Here is a 19427-nt window from a genome sequence, read left to right on the forward strand (position 1 = left end):
AGGGTTTAATAATGTACTGATAAGCATGCAGTAAGGTTTAAGTCAGTTACAGTTATGGACACAGGAGGGCACTGCAGAGCTGCATATCAGAGGTTTCAGTCTGCACTACTGGAGAAAAGTTTTCCACCCCAGTCCTGGACAGAGCTGGGTAGAAAAGCTAGTTACAACAACTGAGATCTATGTTCTCCAGTACAATTGTGATGGACTTGTACTTTCCTGTACTTGTACTTTTACTGAAGTACAGCCAGGACAGAATTAAGTAGTAGAAGTATTTGGACAGTGACACAATTTTTGCAATTATGCCTCTGTACACAACCACCATCTTTGCATTGACTGTTCAGGAATTGGACAAACTAACAAAACTAACAAAATTCTAAGGATTATTTTAATGCTTAGACGCAAATCCTTTGCCGTCACTGACTGCCTGGAGTCTGGAAATCAAGGACTTCAACAAAAGCTGAGTTTGTTCCATTGAGAGGCTTTGCCAGGCCTTTACTGTAGCTGCCTTCAGCTGCTGCTTGTTTGAGGGTCTTTCAGCCCTCAGTTCCTTTTTTAGGAAGTGAAAAGCTGCTCAACTGGCTTAAGGTCAGGATTTCTTCGCACTCAAATCAGTCTTTCTATCATAATTTAAGGAAACTTTTGGCAGAACTGGACAGGCCTTTATAGACAGGTTTATAGCAGTCTAGTCTGGTCTTTTGATGTTACTAGTGGTTTCACTAGTGGTTATGGCTGGATTGGGACCTTTGTTTAGACAAGCCCACCACAATCACAGGATGCGTGGAGAAACTTTGACTATTGCTCTTATCCTCCGAGATGGAGGTTTTGAAAACCTGCTGTATTTATGTCTATTTTGGCTGTTACGCTTGCTTCTTCAGGAACTTGACATCAAACTTTGTAAGCTTTTAACGTCCTTGCTGCACTGGCATACTGACAGAAGCATCTTGGGGCAGTTTCGACAGTCTAGTGAGAATAGAAAGACTTTGCTAGAGACAGAGAGGAAAACAAAAATTCTGGATATGTGTGGACGTGGCCGAAAAAGTCTCAAAAAGTCGCGCCCCTGTGTTGATTACACTAGTGTATTTTCTGCTGGAGGCTGCTGTTTGAAGCTACATATCACATTTCAAAATGTGATACGAAAACAAAGCAAAAACAAAACAAAGACATCACAAAAATTTACACTTATTTTGGAATGTCATGATACTCCTGAAAAAATCCTGAAAAAAGTTACACAGGTCTACTGTTTTTGACTCACATACAAGCAGTATTCTGTCCTTTTGTCATGTGAATAGATGTGAAATAGAGATTAACATGGACAAAACTAGTTGTCATCCATCACCCACCTAATATTTCTGCTATATCTGAAAGTTGGGGGGGGGGGGGTGGCCTAATTCTGGCTTTATTAACTTGCATCAACACCTGTATGGACCATATTGAGAGCTTCCCTAAATGCCAACTTCAAACTCTTCAAAATTTATTTCAAGAAAGGGAGGGAAATGTGATTTTCTGTGATATTCTCCTTTTAATTTTTCATTTAGTTTTTCTCTTTAGAATATTTTGGGACTTTTGGGGCTTTTGAGACAGATTTACTTTAACTGGAGTCATTATCTCACTGCAGTAAGCATTCTTTTACTTGAGTGTGGGCTTAGGCTACTCCAGACACCTCTGATCCAGGAGCCTCCCTTTGTAATCCAGGGTTCTGTGTTTTTCCTGCTCCTGATATTTTGCTAATGACACAACACTGGGGTAGAATTCTTAAGCATCTCTATTCAGCTGTGGTGTTTCAGTTTGTTAGCAGTCAGATTTGATCCTGGATACACTGCCATGTTATGATTCACTGCCCTGTGATGCTTTGTCAAAAACATTACCTCTTTTTTACAATGCCATATTTTCTCTAAATGTGTTTCTTAATTAGTTGATATGTTTATATATGTTTATATATTTATTTTAGTGTCTCTGCAAAGTAGAGATGATGTTTCATGGCAATGTAGTTTGAACAGTTCTAGAGTATGCTTTTTATGGCTGAATGATTTGTTCATGTTTGGGTTAGTGCCAAGGGTTGGGTTAGTTGACCAGGAACGTATGAGTGGGTCCTGTGTGTCCCAATCAGCACCTTGTATATCGTAGATAGTCTAATCCCAACAGTTCTCAAAGTTGGTTGTTGCTTCCTTTAAACACGAAATGGACATGGGATACCCATCATCCATTGCATTGGTCGGTTTGAAGATTCGCACAGCTTCTGTGAGGAAGTCAGACATCTTGTCAAATTCTGTATCTGGATTTTTGCAAGCAGGGGATAGTGAATAGGGCACAGTTTCAGACACAGCTTGGGTAGAGTTCATCCAGTTTATTGTCTTTTTTCCATTGTTTGATATATGGGCACATAGTTGGTAGAATTTGCCGGTTTTGGGTTCTTAGATTCCAGGCTTTATTGTCTGCTTTGTCATTGCAATCCATTCTGCAACAGCCTGATATATCCAGCAAAACATTATGCTGTGGTTCTGTTTCTGGAGGGAATATACTTCAGAGATGATGTCTCCTATAATCGTCTGATTCGTTCCCATGGCTTAGTGAGTCTGGAGACAAGATTTGGAATCTCTACATATCAAAACATTTTGCTTCTGTGTTTTATCCATGTATTCTAGTCCTATAAGCATCACATAAGCTTCAGCACTAATATATGGAGTTTTGTCCTGGGATAATTATTCCATATTCCTTGTGTCCAGTCACCATGGCAGCAGATACTCGATTATTGGTTTTTGGTCGTTTTGTGTATAGGGAGGGGTGTAGAAAGGGATCCTGTGTCTTATATAGAGGAATTTCATTTGGTATTCCTGTGGGTGGGTGGTTGCTGTTAAGTCTTTTCAGGTTCCATGAGGAAATGTTGGTGTTGGCTGTCTGGGATATTATGTCCGAGCTAAAAATTAAGGTGTTTCAAGCATGGTTTTATTCAAGCCTAAAAATGTGGGTGTTGTCTAATAGTGTTAAAGTGGTGTATGTTGCGTTGATCTGCTTTGATTGTAGAGCTAGTTGCAATCATCTATTATACAGTTTTCTGATCTTGTCTGTAGAGAATTTAAAAAAGAGAAGTTCTAAAGGCCACCAGTCCTGGGTGATGGACCATATCCAATATTTGAATCTGTATAGATGTATATAGATGTTTTGTCCTTTGTAGCAAACACAGAGGTTGTCAACGTGGCTACATACACTATATGAAGAAAAGTACTGGGACACCTGCTCAGATATTCTCCTGCTTTGGTTGGAGTAATTGTCTCTACTGTCCAGAGACTACTAGACAAGGAATTGAGTGCATTCAAAGACAAGAGTGTTAGCGAGGTCAGGATGTTGGATGATCACCACCCCACTTCGTCCCTAACTCATTTCAGAAGTAGTGGATTGAGCACCGTCATTCCAGAGAACACAGTTCCACTGCTCCACACCTCAGTGCTGGGGGGCTTTGTACCCCTCTAGCCAATGCCTGGCTTTAAGCGTGGTACCAATTGGCTCATGTTTATCTGCTCCAGATATTCAGTTTGCAATTTTGTTGATTAATTGTTATTCTGAAATGAATGCTTTCTTGTGGCTCATTTTTTGACATTGGGGTGCCTGTTCTGACTTTGAACTGTGTTTGACAGGAAACTGGAGAAGGAAATAGGTAGGCGTCCTTTATAAAAACCCATGTGGTTCAGATTTCTTTTTGTGGGTTTTAGCTTCTAGCTATTTTTCCAAACTAGAAAGCTATTGAACACAGTTTTGCGATAGCAGTTGCTTAAAGCTATGGGATCCATAGCTGTTTGGGCCCCACTGGTCCATGCACAGCTTAGGTATGTGTATAATTATGGCTTCTTTCTATGAGGGTATGTTTCCAGTCATTCACATTCTAACCTTGGGCAGTATGGTCATGGTGTTGTAAAAATGAGTAGTGTATTTTGTCTGGTCCAACAGCCTGTGTCATTTGCTTTCTGATCTGACGTTCTTCCTTTGTTCTGGAAATTGAGAAGTGTCCAGTTCTAGCTGGTTACAGAGAGGTTAAAACTTTTTAAAAATTTTGTACCAATGGCCAAAAAGCTAAAAAGCCTGGGTAAAGCACTAAGTGAATCTAATCACAGACTGTACTGACTGAACGCCAAGAGGACAGAAATACTATCCAGTATGACTTGGGGCAAAATTATATAAAGTTCTTGTTACACTGTTAAAAGTTAAGCTAGGCTGGGCTAGGCCTGTGCTTCTATGGCGCTTTTAACTCTCTCCAGATGTGGATATTTATTAGCAACGTTCACTCTGTTTAATTTACGCAGATTAAATACATTAAAAACATATGTATTAAATACATTTAATACATATGTTTATTTTATTTTTCTTATTTTTAAATTTCTGTTTTTGTGTTTAAAGTCTATGCTGGACCAGGCTAGCTCTACTAGCCAGTCATCAAGGTTCCTACACAAATAAAGCAGGCAATTTTCAGCCTGCTGTATGAAGCAAGCTGTGCTGACTTTTTATTCAGGAAGAGGGGAGACACGAATAGAGTTTCTCACCTTCTGTGTAAAAAGACCTTTCACTTGGTTAACGCTAGCTGGTTACAGTTTGTAATTGAATGACTTTTGCCACATGTTAGCACTCCAGCTGGTCACTTTGCATTCGCTGATTTACCTCGGAAAACCACGAGAGGAGAGAGGGGTGTGTGTGAAGCTTTGAGTCTCGCTTTCTCTCTCCCACACATATTAGAAAGTGCTCAGTGCAGACTGTAACATTTTAAAAATAGTATGTAATTCAGCAGTCATTTGCAAATGGTGCTACGTTTAGGTCTGTGTCCTTTGGACAAGTTCACCAAAAAAAGCTTAATGTTAAACCCTGTTACATATTTAATTCAACTCTATTGTCATAACTACAACCACAGTACAACCAAATAGGGCTGGGCAATATGGTAAAAATACCATATTTTGCAATATTTAAAGACTTTTTTCGAGCTAAACAATATTTATCATTAGTAGCGACAGATTCCTATAAACTACTATTCAGAGACTCTCCTGTACTGAACACAGTGATTTTTATTCAACCTCTGCTGCACTTCATCTAATTAAACCAGTCTAATTACACTGTTTGTAATTAAACCTGCAGCTGATCAGTGTTTATTAAGCACTAACAGTATTCTTGATATGCTTAGAAAAGCATATTGTTTTCACTATAACAGAATTAATCACAGTATGATAAATACATATTGCCCAGCTCTACAATCAAACACTGTTAGGCTTAGTCAAAGGTACAGAATAGGTTGGACATACAATAGTACAAGGAAAACAGTCAAGACACAAGACAGGTTGTATAGACAATAAATACAATACATACAAACTATGACAGCTGAATGCTGTATTTACTTTGGCATAGTTGAGCAACCAGCCCAGTAACCAGACTTAAAAGCCCACTAGTAGTGGCTTTTAAGTCTAAAGGCAAAAACCCTAAGAGGCTAAAAGCTAACAGTAGTCTGACCGGAGGACCGGAGGAAGTAAGCAGGTGATAGGACAAAAAAAAGAGTTAACTCCGCCAACAGGCTACAGTGTCTTTAGCTAGCTGACCACACACCACGCCAGTAAGACAACACCTTCCAGCAAGATTGACACCGTTACACAGTAAAGTACAATGTTCCTCTTACTGTGCTTAAAACAAACCTATGCAGGATTCCAGGCTGTTCTACAGATATCGTAGGCCGTTAAACAGACAATAAAAGCAGAGCAAAGGAAAATCGCTGTGTTTCATTCAGAGGCAACATAACAGGGTTGTAAATTGACTTGTAAAGCTAAAGTCACATATGTACTATTTCAGAGCATTTTTAATACGCAATTAATGAAATCTATGGCACTTTTAATGTGTGCCTCTGTAAATCTACTACAGTATTAATATATATATTATTTCTAACATCATTTGAGTGAATTACACATAATGCAATAGAGCGCCATATGCACACCTCAGGCCGACTGCAGTCTGCAGAGGTTTAAACGTGCGTGCCACGGCAGCGCTACAATGAACTGACATTTCAGTGCGCGACAGGATTAAGTGTGCTGTGTGACCCCAACGCCTCATGAAAGAGGAGTGTGTGTGTGTGTGTGTGTGTGTGTGTGAATGTGCACACGCATGGAGAGGAAGAAGGTGCAACCCCAAGTTTAATTTAAAATGCACAGCAGGGCAACCATTGTTTAGAGGATTCTCAAGTCAACCATCTGTGTGAAGAAAGCCTAATGATAAGAACTGCAGCAGTTGTGGCGGCCGCTGAGGTCCTCCCTAAGGAGCCCTACCTGGAGGCGATCAAAAGAGCGTGCTCTAGGAGGGCTTTAAAAAGGGCTCGGGTGGTCCATGTGAGGGAGACCTGGCACAGGAAGGTTGACCCAAGGACACTATGGTGTTGGTTTTGCATGTGCTTGTTGGCTGTAAGAGCCCCTGTTGGGCTATACGATGTTTAGGCTCATTTGGCTCATTTGGGTGTTTGGTGACGGGGTTATGGCACCGTTTTGAGTTCATCAAGTTTGCGTCTGTGTATCCTTCTGTGTAAGCCGCTTGGTCTCCGGAGTTTTCCTCGAGTATAAGCTGGACTATATGCTTACAGTCAACCTCAGTGCAAAACACCTAGTCTGTTTTTTCACTTACTGCTTTATGAGCTCCAGCATATCTTGCTGTGAACATTGCAAAGTCTGCACCAAATCCGGTTAAAACAGGTTACTCACTGACCCAGAGGCTGTCCGGCGATGACCCTGGCGTTCTCCCCGGCCACAGCAGAGCGGGCGTTCCTTTCACTGGCGTACTGGACGAAGGCGAAGCCCTTGTGCACTGAGCAGCCGGTGATTTTGCCATACTTTGCAAAGATGAGCTCAATATCAGACTTCTTGACCACGGTGGTGTTGAGATTCCCGATGAAGACTCTGGAGTGGCGCGAGCGAGGGTCCGTCTTATTCGTCACGTTGCTGGTTTGAGTCTTGCCAGTCATCCTCCTCACTCTGGAGTGCTGAAACACACACACACACAAACAAAACAGCCAGATAAGACAGCACACTGTGGGTTCTGAGCTCTACTAATTCACACAGAACCAGAAAGAAGAGTAATCTAAGTAATCTAAGATGTCATATAAGAAATACATTTGCATAGACATTATTATTATTACTGATCATTTTATTGATACATTTATAGAAATTGTATTCTTGGATCCTCATTTTTATTATTTTCTTTTGAATCAATCAGCTGGTTGACTTGCCCAGTTAGCGTATAACGTGTATTACAGAACACTTTGTCACTGATACAATAAAATTATAATTTAGAATATAATCAAGTTCACTGTGTCAACAAAAATGGACACATGTCAGTCTCTTTAATTACAGCCTCATATACTCTTTGTTTGAGTAAAATGTAATATAGATACCTACCTATCTAGTTAACTGTAGCTATAGCTAATAAATCTGCAGTGTTTTTCGATGAGGCTCAGCTATAATAATAATAATAATAATTTATTCTTATACAGCACTTTTCAAAACCCGCAAAAATGTTTACAATTATCAGTGCACAAATTGGTAATGACGATGATGATGATGATGCTCATGTGCAGTGTTTATGGTAAGCTAATAATAGCGTTCACTTCTGTTTACCATAAGTGAAAGTTCTACTTGGAGACTCTAATGCAGTGCCACCTTTCTTCAGCCAATCACCAACCTGTGTTAAAAGACCCTTTTTTGCTAATTTCAGAAGTGATGACACGTCTCACCCTCCTTCCTCCCCACTGCCACCAGTTTGGTCCTGATGGCTGCCCGGAGGTAGGCTCTTTCCCCCTGCCTCTAAGTTCGGCAGGATCTGCAAGAGTCAGGATGTTGCAAGACCTAGGCTGACGATGGGGCCTATGCCAAAGACCATCAACAGGTCTAACTTGCTAAAATCTATGTGCACATTTTAAACCGGAAGATCGTGGAGATGTTGAAGAACGGGTGTGATGTGATGATGGGAGCGGGTGTGAGGGAGGCGACAGCAGCAGTTCTGGACCACCTGGAACGGGGGAGGAGCTGATGCCAGCTAGAAGGGAGTTGCAGTAGCCCAAACAGGAAATGAAGGCATGGATAAGAGTATCAGCAACAGGCTGAGAGATGGTCTGATTTTGGTGATGTTGCGAAAGGTGAGAGGTGAAAAAAGAAGTCTTAACTACAGAGGTGATATGGGCACAAAGTAAGAGAGCTGAATTGAGGATGACACAATGGGGAAGGACAGACAGCAACATTGTCAATGTAGAGAGTGAGAGGACGAGTTTTATTGAGGACACACAGCAGTCAAGCAAAGAAAATGGTGATATGATCTTGTGCTTTGTTTATGGTGAACTAGCAATAGTGTTCAAATCTGTTTACCCTAACTAGGCAACTCAACCGAGTGGTCACATGCGTTTTTTTAGGGTAACACAGAGATACATTTTATTGTCACATTATATATATATATATATTTTTTTTTTACAGCAATTTGATCACGAAAAAAGATCTACAGTGCGGTTAACAAAACCTATCTATCTATCAACCTAGCTAATTAACAAAAACGATTAATATCTAGCTATTATCTAATTATCTAGCTATTAACTAATTTCAGAAACTGCAATATAGAACTAAAAAGGCCTGTTTGGTTTCTTCATGTAACTAGAAGGGAAGGACATGCCAGCCTTCACCCTCCCAGTGTTGTTAGCAAGGAGTGAAAGGGGGGGATCCTAGTTACTGGGCAGGTGTTGGAAATGACTAAAATTGCAGAGAAAATTGGGTTGAAAAATGTACGTGAGTTGTTTTTCATTGAGGGAAAGTGAATAACCCCCTACTGCTCAGCGGCCCTCTCACATTCCTTTTATATCTTTCAGAATGTCACAGGCTTGAAAAGTGCTTTCCTGAGTAAGCCTGCGCTGCAGTGCAAACTGTGTGAGCTTTAATGTGTTGACACCAGAGTGGATCGCGGCGTGGCTGGGGTTTTCTGAAAGGTGTGAAGTTCACACTCAAAAAGACAGGCAGTCACATGGCAGATAATACACTCCCCCTATCTCTTTCAAAGGTCACAATACAGATACACCACAGCCACTGATACACTGACATAGGTAATACACAGAAGTTACTTTACTTAAATGTGTTCATTTCCACATGAATAGAATACGGTACCACAAAAACGTATTGGGCCATCTCATGCTCAACAATAAATTCACCTTAAAGGGCCCACATCCTGGTGTCACGTAAGTGCAGACGATTTATTGATATTAAAGAAACCACAAGGATTAGATATAAATGAACACTAACACAGCACACCTGAAGGAAAAACAAGAGGGCAGGGCTAAGAAGGAGGAACAGTCCATAGGCGGGACAAATGCAGAGACAAAGGGACAAGACACAGACCAAGGCAAATGACAAACTAATACAAACAAAGACAGGCAGACGGGGTATGACAGATACTGGAAAGCAGGGAGGTGAACACCAAAGACAGTGCAGACGTGTGGTGTAGCCTGACAGAGAGACACCACTCCTGAGACACATGACCAAAAACACCCAAGGGGCAGGCGTAGGTGTGAGGCCAGGGAAACATAACAAGGGGCAATACAAACATGGGTGAAGAGATAAGACAAGAGAGACACGACAGGAGTCAGGCACTGGAAACAGAACACTAGGCTGGACAAGGAACAGGACACTGGGCATGGAACTGAACTATGACCACAGGCCGGAACATCTGCATTTGAATGGGGGCAAGGACAAACTATATTAGTGGTTCAGACACTAACTGAGTAACAATCATCGGGACTGGGACATGGGTGACTACAGAAACCAGGGAACACTTCTAAGAACAAGACATGCCAAAATGAACAATACACAGAAGGCACAGAATGATAATCAAAGGACGTCTGTGACAACACATTGGGAATCCTCAAGGGAACCCCCTGGGGCTCTAGCTGCAGCATAGTTCCAGCTACTGGTCTTTTGGGTACCACCCCTGCAGGTGATGGCAGACAGAGCAGATGGAACCAATGGCACGGGGACTGGAGGTGCCAGTCTGCTGTTGCTCTCCAGAGCACTTGGTGGTGCCGTAACAGGATGCACCAGTTGTATGCCCCCCACCCCAATTTACCTCAGGAGAACCCAGTAGTTTGGTGACTGTGACTGGTACGTAGGGTGTACTCCCACTAGGCAAACCATACCATGATGGAGCACATCTCCCTTCCAAAGTATGTATCAGTGCGTCTGAAAAAACTCCAAACATGTTCTGGTCCGGAATGTATAAGCGCAATATGAACGCAGGCCAGCGAGGGGAATGGGGGCAAGGGCAATCATGCTTAAGCACAGTACAAGGGCCTCTGATATTGGCAAAAAGGGAGCCGAGTTTTCTCTTGGATCTCTTGGTGGGGAAGGGCTTCTTCAGTCGCCACTAACACCTCAAGCTGGCTTGAGAATGCAGCGGCTGTTTCATACCTGTAAATGGACAAAAAGGGCTGGAGTTGGCAGAGCATCCCAGACAGAAGCTGAAATCCATTCATCCATCAACTGTAGAATCCATGCCATGAAAAATCGAGGATGTTTTGAGAAAAAAGGGGGCCCTACTGAGTATTAATAAAGACTTCCTGATAAAGTGCACAGTGAGTGTATCTTTGTATCTAAACATCAAAGAACATTGTGTGTTCATTGTAAGGCCCCCTACTGTTCCTAAGACTACTATTTTTAGATATTGAGCTGGTTGGGTTCTTGGTTCTCCTCACGCTGCTGGACTTTGCACTGCTTCTTCCTAGAAGGCTAAATAAAGGCTGAAGAACATTTAATGATTTTGTTTTCTATGGGGCAAGGAGGCCCTGTCTCTGTATGTGAAGAGATGTTGGCCTAGTAAAGTTCACCTATGCTCCTTAGAGAAGGGAAATCTTAACGGCCCTATTAAACCTATCAAACATAAAAGCTCCTGTAGGTGTAATGTGTAGGTGTCCCGATACTATATACTTTTGTCCATATATTGAATGTATATGTGATGTGCATGTGTTAAAATAAGTTCAATCGGCCTAGAAACTCATATCAAAATCAAATCACATTACACAGGTGTAAAGGTGTGTGGAAAACTGCATAGTCCTTCACATTAGTAGTAAAACACAATATATAAAAATATAGATACACATATAGACATAAATACATACATTAACTTACACTATACATGCATTATATACACTATATATACTCTATATAAACATCATTGCACTGTTTAGAATGTACAGGTTAGATTTAAAATCTGAAATGTTTACATAACTGTTTACATATAGACACTAGATAAGTGTAGTGTGAATGGGGAGAAGTCTTTGTAGGTGCTGTGTGAATGAGCAGAGGTCACAGCTCCAGTAAGCAGGTAAGTGCAGGATGCAGAGTGTGTGTGTATAGGGTGGAGGTGTGATGAGAACTTGTGTGATGAGACCAGTGAGATAGCTTTGTGACAGACTGGAGTGATATACTACACTGTTCAGCTGTCTTCATGCTTCTGTACCTCCTTCTGCAGGGCAGCTGTGAGAACAGGCAGTGGCTTGGGTCGGTGGAGTCCTTAATAATTCTCCTTGACCTCCTCAGATGGTGGCTGATGCATAACTAGAAGGTTTGGAAGCGGAACCCTGATGATGTGTAGGTGCAGGTGCAGAGTGTTCTGAAGATGCAGGGATTCATACCAAACCTCCTCAGCCGTCAGAGGTTGTCTTGGGAACAAAGACAATGGTGGCCAGTCTGAAACATGCTGGAACGACTGAGAGAGTGAGAGAAGTGTTAAAGATGTCCACAAAGACTCCAGCTAACTAATTGGCGGCCGAAAATGGCGCTCCTTCCGTGTTTACAAACAAAGAATCTGCATTGTAAAACCTGAAGTCCGGTTTGCAGTGAGTGATCGTCGATCTGATTTCTAGAAGTTTGTGTCAGTCACAAATGAAGGTGCTAGCAACACGGCAGTCATGCTTGGTGCCACCTGGGATTCAACCATGATGATATTTGGGGCTGTCTGGAGACTGGAAAGAACTCTGGTGTGAGTACTGCTGACAAGTCCCTGTAGTTACTGAGTAATACACCTTAGAGTGTAATAAGCCTTGTTGCGTTAAGCATGACGGACCTGGTTTAAAAACAAGACCTAAAAGTTCCAAATCAATCAAGTCTGAACGCCATCAAAGCAGAACTGGAAAATTCTGATGCCACTTAGCTCAGCACACTCTATGAGAGTGAGGCTCTTAATCAAGCTGAAGTAGGGAGAGCTCAGTAGAGCGCTGTGAGGAGATGCGAAAGTAGAGTGCTTTTGGTGTGAGGACTAATTGGCTGCATGCTTTTAACTAAATGATGAAATGTGGTCCTTTACATTACTAGCTTTCTCTCTCTATCACACACACACACACACACACACACACACACACATACTGCATATATGTTACAAACACTGATAGTTATACATCAGCACAGTGTGTATAGCCAACTGGCATCAGCAGCTGTAATCTACAATCTCTTCTAGCCTCATGCTGGAATCCATTAGGCAAACTTTATCCCCTAAAAGCCACAATTAATACCAGGCATGATGTGATTCCATATGGGTGATTTCATACTTGGATTTCATGAGAAATTCTGAGCAAATCAATCAATAATACACTTTTTTCGAGCAGAAGTTCTATTACATATTACAAAAATAAAGCTTTCTAAAAAACTACTAATGTAGAACCTGGTAAATGGACCGGACCTGTTAAATGGCCAGAATCTGCTGCCAGGTCCAAGCTAGCACTCTCCACCCCTACACTATAAGCAAAAAGAATTTTATTTAGTTCCGAAAATTGACTCTTTAACTTTTAACAGATGGTGAATCTCTTTTTGGTGCTCCATTCTTAGAAATAACATTACCTACATTTCTAACTGCAAAGGACAACGACCAAAGTGAAGATATGGAAATGTTACAGATTTCAGGTGGGTTCTTCTCATTCATTTGAGATAATGGATTAGGGATTATGAATGGTTCAAAATGCTGCAGCCAGGGTCCTTACTAAAACTAGACCATTTGACCATATCAGTCCAGTTCTATCAGCACTTCATTGGCTCCCAGTTAAATTCCGGATTGAATACAAAATTCTTCTATTAACATATAAAGCCCCACATGGCCTCGCTCCTGAGTACCTGCAGGATCTTATTACATATTACGAACCATCAAGATAACTTAGATCTCAAGGTGCTGGCTTCTTACTCGTTCCCAAAATTCAGAAAACCTCAGCAGGGGGAGGCCTTTTCTTATAAATCCCCCCAACTCTGGAATAACCTTCCAGATAATGTTCGAGACTCAGACACAGTCTCAATCTTTAAATCTAAGCTGAAAACTGTTGTTGTATCACACTGAGATGCTGGAGCTGTCGTCTCGCTGCTGACACGCAATCACTTAGGTTTGTTGACGGTGGAGCAGATAGATGCTGGCATTTCCAGGGTGCTCCCGTGTCTGTGTTACCTTCTGGCTCTCTCAACATTCTCTGCTCTCCATAAAATCAGTACTAACTTTCTCTTTTTACCTTCTCCGAGTAAATGGCCACCCAGCCCGACCTGCTAGAAGATTGCCCGCTGAGGTCCCCCCACTACCTGAGTCAGATCAGCTGCCACCTACCAGTCCGACCATCACCACCCATACCAGACCAGCGGCACACCCTCCTACCACTGCTACCTGTTTAATGACCATGTTAAAACCTAAATGGACTATAACTATCTGCCACTATAAATATCACCACTATTAACTATCTGCTGTATCTGGTTTGGACATTTTTATCAATAATGTTTAAATAGTTCTGACCAGAGAAGGATGGGTCCCCCTTGTGAGTCTTGGTTCCTCCCAAGGTTTCTTCCTACAGCTCTGAGGGAGTTTTTCTTTGCCACTGCCGCCGTTGGCTGCTCACTGGGGGTCTTTTATCCTTCATGACTTATGTTATTTCTTTTTTTGTCTGTCTTTTACTAATTACTAATTATGTAAAGCTGCTTTGTGATGACAACAGTTGTAAAAAGCGCTATACAAATTTTGACTTGACTTGACTACTAACTAACCTCATTTGACGGAACTTGCGGGTTTGTGTGCCAGTCTTATGTTCAGTGCAGTTATAAGTTATAATGTTTAAATGTATTAGTTGGCATATTTTATGATAATCTCCCTCACTTTGAATGCTGGGAATGCCTGCTTTTCAGCTCAGTAAACCTAATTTTCTCTCACGCTTTGATGGCTAGGAATGACGTTAAAGCGGTAACATTTAGTTATGAGCTTAGAGGTCTTTTAAGATAAGATAAGATAGTCCTTTATTATTTTGCTCTTCCTCACTCAGGGTGCTGGAAATGACTCGAGAACATGTTATCAAAGGCTTTATCAACTCCTGGAGGCTTTACAATTATGCTCGCATGGGAATGCCAAGGACTGATTAACAGCCCAGAGGTTGGTCTTCAACTCATCCAGAATGCAGCGGCACGGGTCGTCTTCAATGTCCCAAAATTTAGCCATGTCACTCCACTGCTGCGTTCTCTCCACTGGCTTCCTGTAGCTGCCCGCATCAGATTTAAAACCCTGACGCTGGCCTACAAAGCCAAGAACGGACCAGCCCCTCCGTATCTAATGGCAATGGTCAAAAGCCGATCCGCACCAAGAGCCCTTCGAGCTTCAAGTACGGCTCGGCTCGACCCACCATCCCTCAAAATCCGCGGAAGACAAGCGTCCAGGCTTTTTTCTGTCCTGGCACCAAAGTGGTGGAACGAGCTGCCCCTGGATGTCCGAACGGCCGAGTCGCTCGCTGTCTTCAAACGCAGACTGAAGACCCACCTCTTCAGAGAGTACTTGGACGAATAGTTCTATGGTCGCCTTATTGTATTGTGTTTAGCTATGTCTAAGCTTGGAGGTATCTTTTGTATTAGTCTATTCTAACTAGCTGAGGTTTTCTTGGGTAAATAGCAAAGCACTTTGTAAGTCGCTCTGGATAAGAGCGTCTGCTAAATGCCGTAAATGTAAATGTAAATGTAAATGTCTTACTTTTGAGGTTACATTTTGTTCAGATGTGGCTGCTATCCAGCGGGACAGGTAACTTTTATTTATTTATTTATTATGCTTTTTAAAATGCCATTTAATGCTTTATCTTTTGTATTTCTGTGTGCGTAAAGCATTTGGAATTGTGTATGAAAGGTGGTATACAAATAAACCGATCTTGCCTTGCTTTGCCTTGCCTTGCCTAATGTATAGTTACCCTTTTTTGTATGTCTTTTATAGCATAAAAAAATTATAAATCAAAATCACAAAAGATTGGACACCATAAGCGTCTGAAATATTGTTAATCAACATCTTATTGATTAGAAAATTAGGCCTGAGGCATGTCAACAATTTTAATTAACAGTTAACTTAAACTAAGAGCTGAAGTCAACATTTTTAAATTCTCTGATTCTTCAAACCTTGTACTATCAATCAGCAGCCACAGGCTCCTCTAAGCAACTGTCAAAAGATCTGAAAACTAACTAATATTACTGAGATACTGGAGGAAGAGACCTCTACCCCTTATGAAAAAGGGACATACTCCCTACTGAACATGTCTCATCTATATAAGCTTACATGTAGCCCCCTCACCAACTGTCTTCTTCAACCCAGTAATTCAACACTTGTACAGTTGTAGAACTGGAGGATGTGTTTTTGCGGTGGTTCCCTATATTTTTTTCTTGTTTTGTATGTGAACTGCTTTAATAGCTCTCTGGTTGAGTTAACTGTTTCCATACCAATTTTATTGTATTTGGTTTTGTAAATGTTCAAATAAAAATTTGATATTTACTATAAAAAAGAAGAAAAGCTAATAATAATTCCCCATTCCCCACAAGACAATTAGAAGATACCCAAGCTTTTTTAGCTTGCGGTTTCTACAGTGTGGATTGCTATTAAGAATCAGTTATTTTAGAGACCTGCTAAAGACAGGTAAATCAATACCCCATTGGACTGCTAAGAACCTGCATGAAGGTTTAGCTGAGCCAAGGGGGTGGTGCACTGTTCCACTGTGCAGCATTGCTTGCAAAAATGTAATCTTTATGGAAGAGAGTTATGTGGTTATGACCTGTAACCTCATCACAAAACTCATCATTTGTGCTACAGAACATCTAAAGAGGCCAGAATTTCAAAGAGAGCGCAACACAAGGAGAACTGCTATGAGCAGCTCCCAAAACTCCATTTCCCAGAAGCCCCAGTGCTGACTGCTGACACCTGCTTTTCATGAAAACTCACTCCAAACACCCACCCAGTGTTGCACCATAGAAATGTCCCTGTGACAATCTTTACTTTATTAAACTCTGTTTACGTGGGTTTTACTGTTGAAACAGTGTTTTCCTCTTCAAAAGTGAAGGTGTTTTTGATTCAAAACCCTGATCCCTGAACCCTGGCCCACAAGGCCAAGAACGGACCAGCCCCTCTGTACTTGATGGCAATGGTCAAAAGCGCATCTGTACCAAGAGCCCTACGAGCTTCAAGTATGGTCTGGGCTTGACCCGCCATCCCTTAAGATCCACGGAAGACAAGCGTCCAGGCTTTTTCTGTTCTTAACTTCACCTGGGTGTCCAGGGGAAGACTGGTGACCCATCTTATTCAAGAGTACTTGGGCGAAGTTTAGTGTTGAGTATTGTGGTCTCTATGCTGACCTTGCTAGTCAGTAGATTCTAAGTTTAGGCTTCTGCAGCTTCATAACAATGAAACATACGTTTGCTGAATCCTCATTTATGATACATATTTACTGTCCAATAAATAAATAACAAACAAACCAAGAGCTCTGCACTTGGGACCGCCACCCCCCACCCGCCCCTCGTAACAGTGACTGATGAAGTAAAAAAACTCTTTGGCTGCAATCTGTAAAGGTACTTTGGAGGAAAAAAGGGAATTGCATTTTATGAAAAGAACATCTTGCCAACTGTGAAGCATGGGGATGGATCTATCATAGTTTGGGGTTGTGTGCCACCATTTGGCATTATTTGCAAAACGGATTTTACCTTAAACAAGCTGTATGTGCAAACAGAGGGGGGAAATTATTACAAGGTCCATGAGAATCCTATTCTGTTGATACAGTATTATCATCTTAACAGTATGATAATGTGTTAAGATGTCTGATGTTGTACCTATTATTATATATACACTTAAATAAAGGTGCCAAAAAAGGGTTCTTTAAGGCAGTGTCATCGGGGAAACACTTTTATTATTACAAGAACTGAAAGACCTTTAGCTGTGTACAAAAGGCGTTTGTACTTTCTGACAGAGGGGATGTTACTAAGTCCTAAAAAACATTTACAAACCATTATTTTTAAAAGTACAGCATCAATGGTGCAATAGTGAGTGTGGCAGTGAGGAGGCAGGGACCAGGTGGTGGTTAAAAAAGGGGTTTGGTGTGGCACAAAGGGCAGAGACATTGGGAGAGAAGGACACTTGGGTGAGTGGACGGGCCATGAAAGGGACTCCTACAAGACTGAACCCTAATACATAGTGCCCTTCGAGTCCAGTTGGGTTTAGGCATGTTCTTCTGAGTATATTCAGGTGAAATAAAAGACATTTTGAGGTACTCCAAACCTGTGTCTGAGCCACAGCGGTCAGTTTGGAAGTTCCACAGCAACTTGTCCACTTCACTGATAGAAACGGTGCCCAAAAGGAGTTTTCAGTCAAGGTCCAGCTCACAGAAAGACCTGGTCCTGGTTTGTCCTGAGAACTGCTCTTGCCCCATGAGGCAGATAAGCCACATTTAGGAGTGGATCTAGCATACTCTGGGGTTGTGTTGCTACCAGTGGTATTGGCAGTTTTGCAAAGGTAGAGGGAAGAATGAATTCCACAATACAAGCAACTCTTGGATGTAAATGTCAAACCATCTGTTAAAAGGCTGAAACAGAAAAGACGATGGCGTCTACAACAGGATAATGGTCCAAAATGTACCTCAAAATCACCATGAACTACCTGAAGTGACACAAACTAAAGCGTTTGGAACTGCCCTCGCAGTCCACATACAGAAACCTAAACAATGTATGAATAAATTATATATCTTAGAACTAGAGACCTTCTGCAAAGAAGAGTGGGAGCAATTCCAAATACAAGAACTCAAAGACTTCTGGCTGGATACAAAAAGTCTTTGCTGGCTGTTATTTCTGCCAAAGGTTGGCAGAAGGGTATTGATGCTGTGGAGTCTAAAGGTTTTAGGGTTTTCTGTATTCTGTAAAAATATTAAGACACCTGCTCATTCATTGTTTCTCCTGATATCAAGGGTACCAAAAAGGGCTTATCCTGATTTTTTGGAGTAACTATCTCTACTGTCCATTGAAGGCTCTCTACTAGAATCTGGAGCATTGCTGTCAGGGCTTGATTGCATTCAGAGACAAGAGTGTTACAGAGGTCAGCATATTGAATGATCACCATCCCACCTCATCTCAACTCCCCAACCTGTCCACAGAAGATGGAGCATCATCATTCCAGAGAACATGGTTCCACTGATCTACAGCTCAATTCTGGGAGGCGTTATACCCCTCTAGCCCACAGCTGGTATTAGGCATGGTCCCAACCGGTCCATGAGAATCCTATTCTGTATTATCATCTTAACAGTATGATAATGTGTTAAGATGTCTGATGTTGTACCTATTATTATATATACACTTAAATAAAGGTGCCAAAAAAGGGTTCTTTAAGGCAGTGTCATCGGGGAAACACTTTTGCTCCTTCAACTGAAGGCTCTTTCAATTACCTCTTATTGTAAATAAGAGAACTTTACTGTAAAGACTTTTTACTGATACCAAGGCTTTAAAAAAGGAAAGCCTAAAACCATTTACAGACCATTATTATTTTATATAGTAAAGTCTTAATAGTGCAATGGCAAGTATGCTGTCCAGTATGCATAGTGAACCCCACAGGGGTCAGTTTGGGAGCCCCATAGTGACTTGTCAACTTCACTGATACAAATGGTGCTACAAATGGTGAAAACTCAAAAGGAGTTTTCAGTCAAGGTCCAGCTCACAGAAAGACTGAGCTGTTCCTGGTTCTTCCTGAGAGCTGCTCTTGCCCAATGAGACAAAAAAAGCCATCTTTGGAAAGAGGATATTTCACGGTTGGCTTCTCCCACCTGTTTCTTGACTGATGCAGTCTGAATAATAAATCCTTTTCTCCCCACTCCCTGAAATAAGTCTGTTGTGCATCTTTCAAACATTCTTACAGGCTCTGACTGTATTTTAAAACAGAGAATACTGAATGTTGCTGAGAAGTTATTATATGATAATATGAAGATGATAGAGCTGTTCAATATCTATTAGCATTTTTAAGAGACCGAAGGAACTGAATGACTGGTCTCCAGACACACTGAATTAATCACATAACAGTGCAGATACAATATATGCCCAACTCTTCCTGTCAAGTCAAGTGTATTAATAGGAAGTTCCTCTGGGAACAGGTAC

General features: G+C 41.4%; 1 protein-coding gene across 2 annotated transcripts in view; it reads right to left on the reverse strand.

Moving 5' to 3' along the window:
* Nucleotides 1-19427, reverse strand: part of ralyl (RALY RNA binding protein like) — a 44310-nt gene that overhangs the window by 22903 nt on the left and 1980 nt on the right. Inside the window, exon 2 of one of the 2 annotated variants that reach the window (XM_072686922.1) lies at nt 6718-6991. In XM_072686922.1, the coding sequence (XP_072543023.1) occupies nt 6718-6973 (256 nt within the window). In that variant the 5' untranslated portion in view covers nt 6974-6991. Of the gene's footprint in view, nt 1-6713; nt 6992-19427 lie in introns of those variants that run through there. The other variant, XM_072686923.1, reaches the window with a different exon arrangement.

This window comes from Salminus brasiliensis, chromosome 9 (genome assembly GCF_030463535.1).
Source record: "Salminus brasiliensis chromosome 9, fSalBra1.hap2, whole genome shotgun sequence".
NCBI lineage: Eukaryota > Metazoa > Chordata > Actinopteri > Characiformes > Bryconidae > Salminus > Salminus brasiliensis.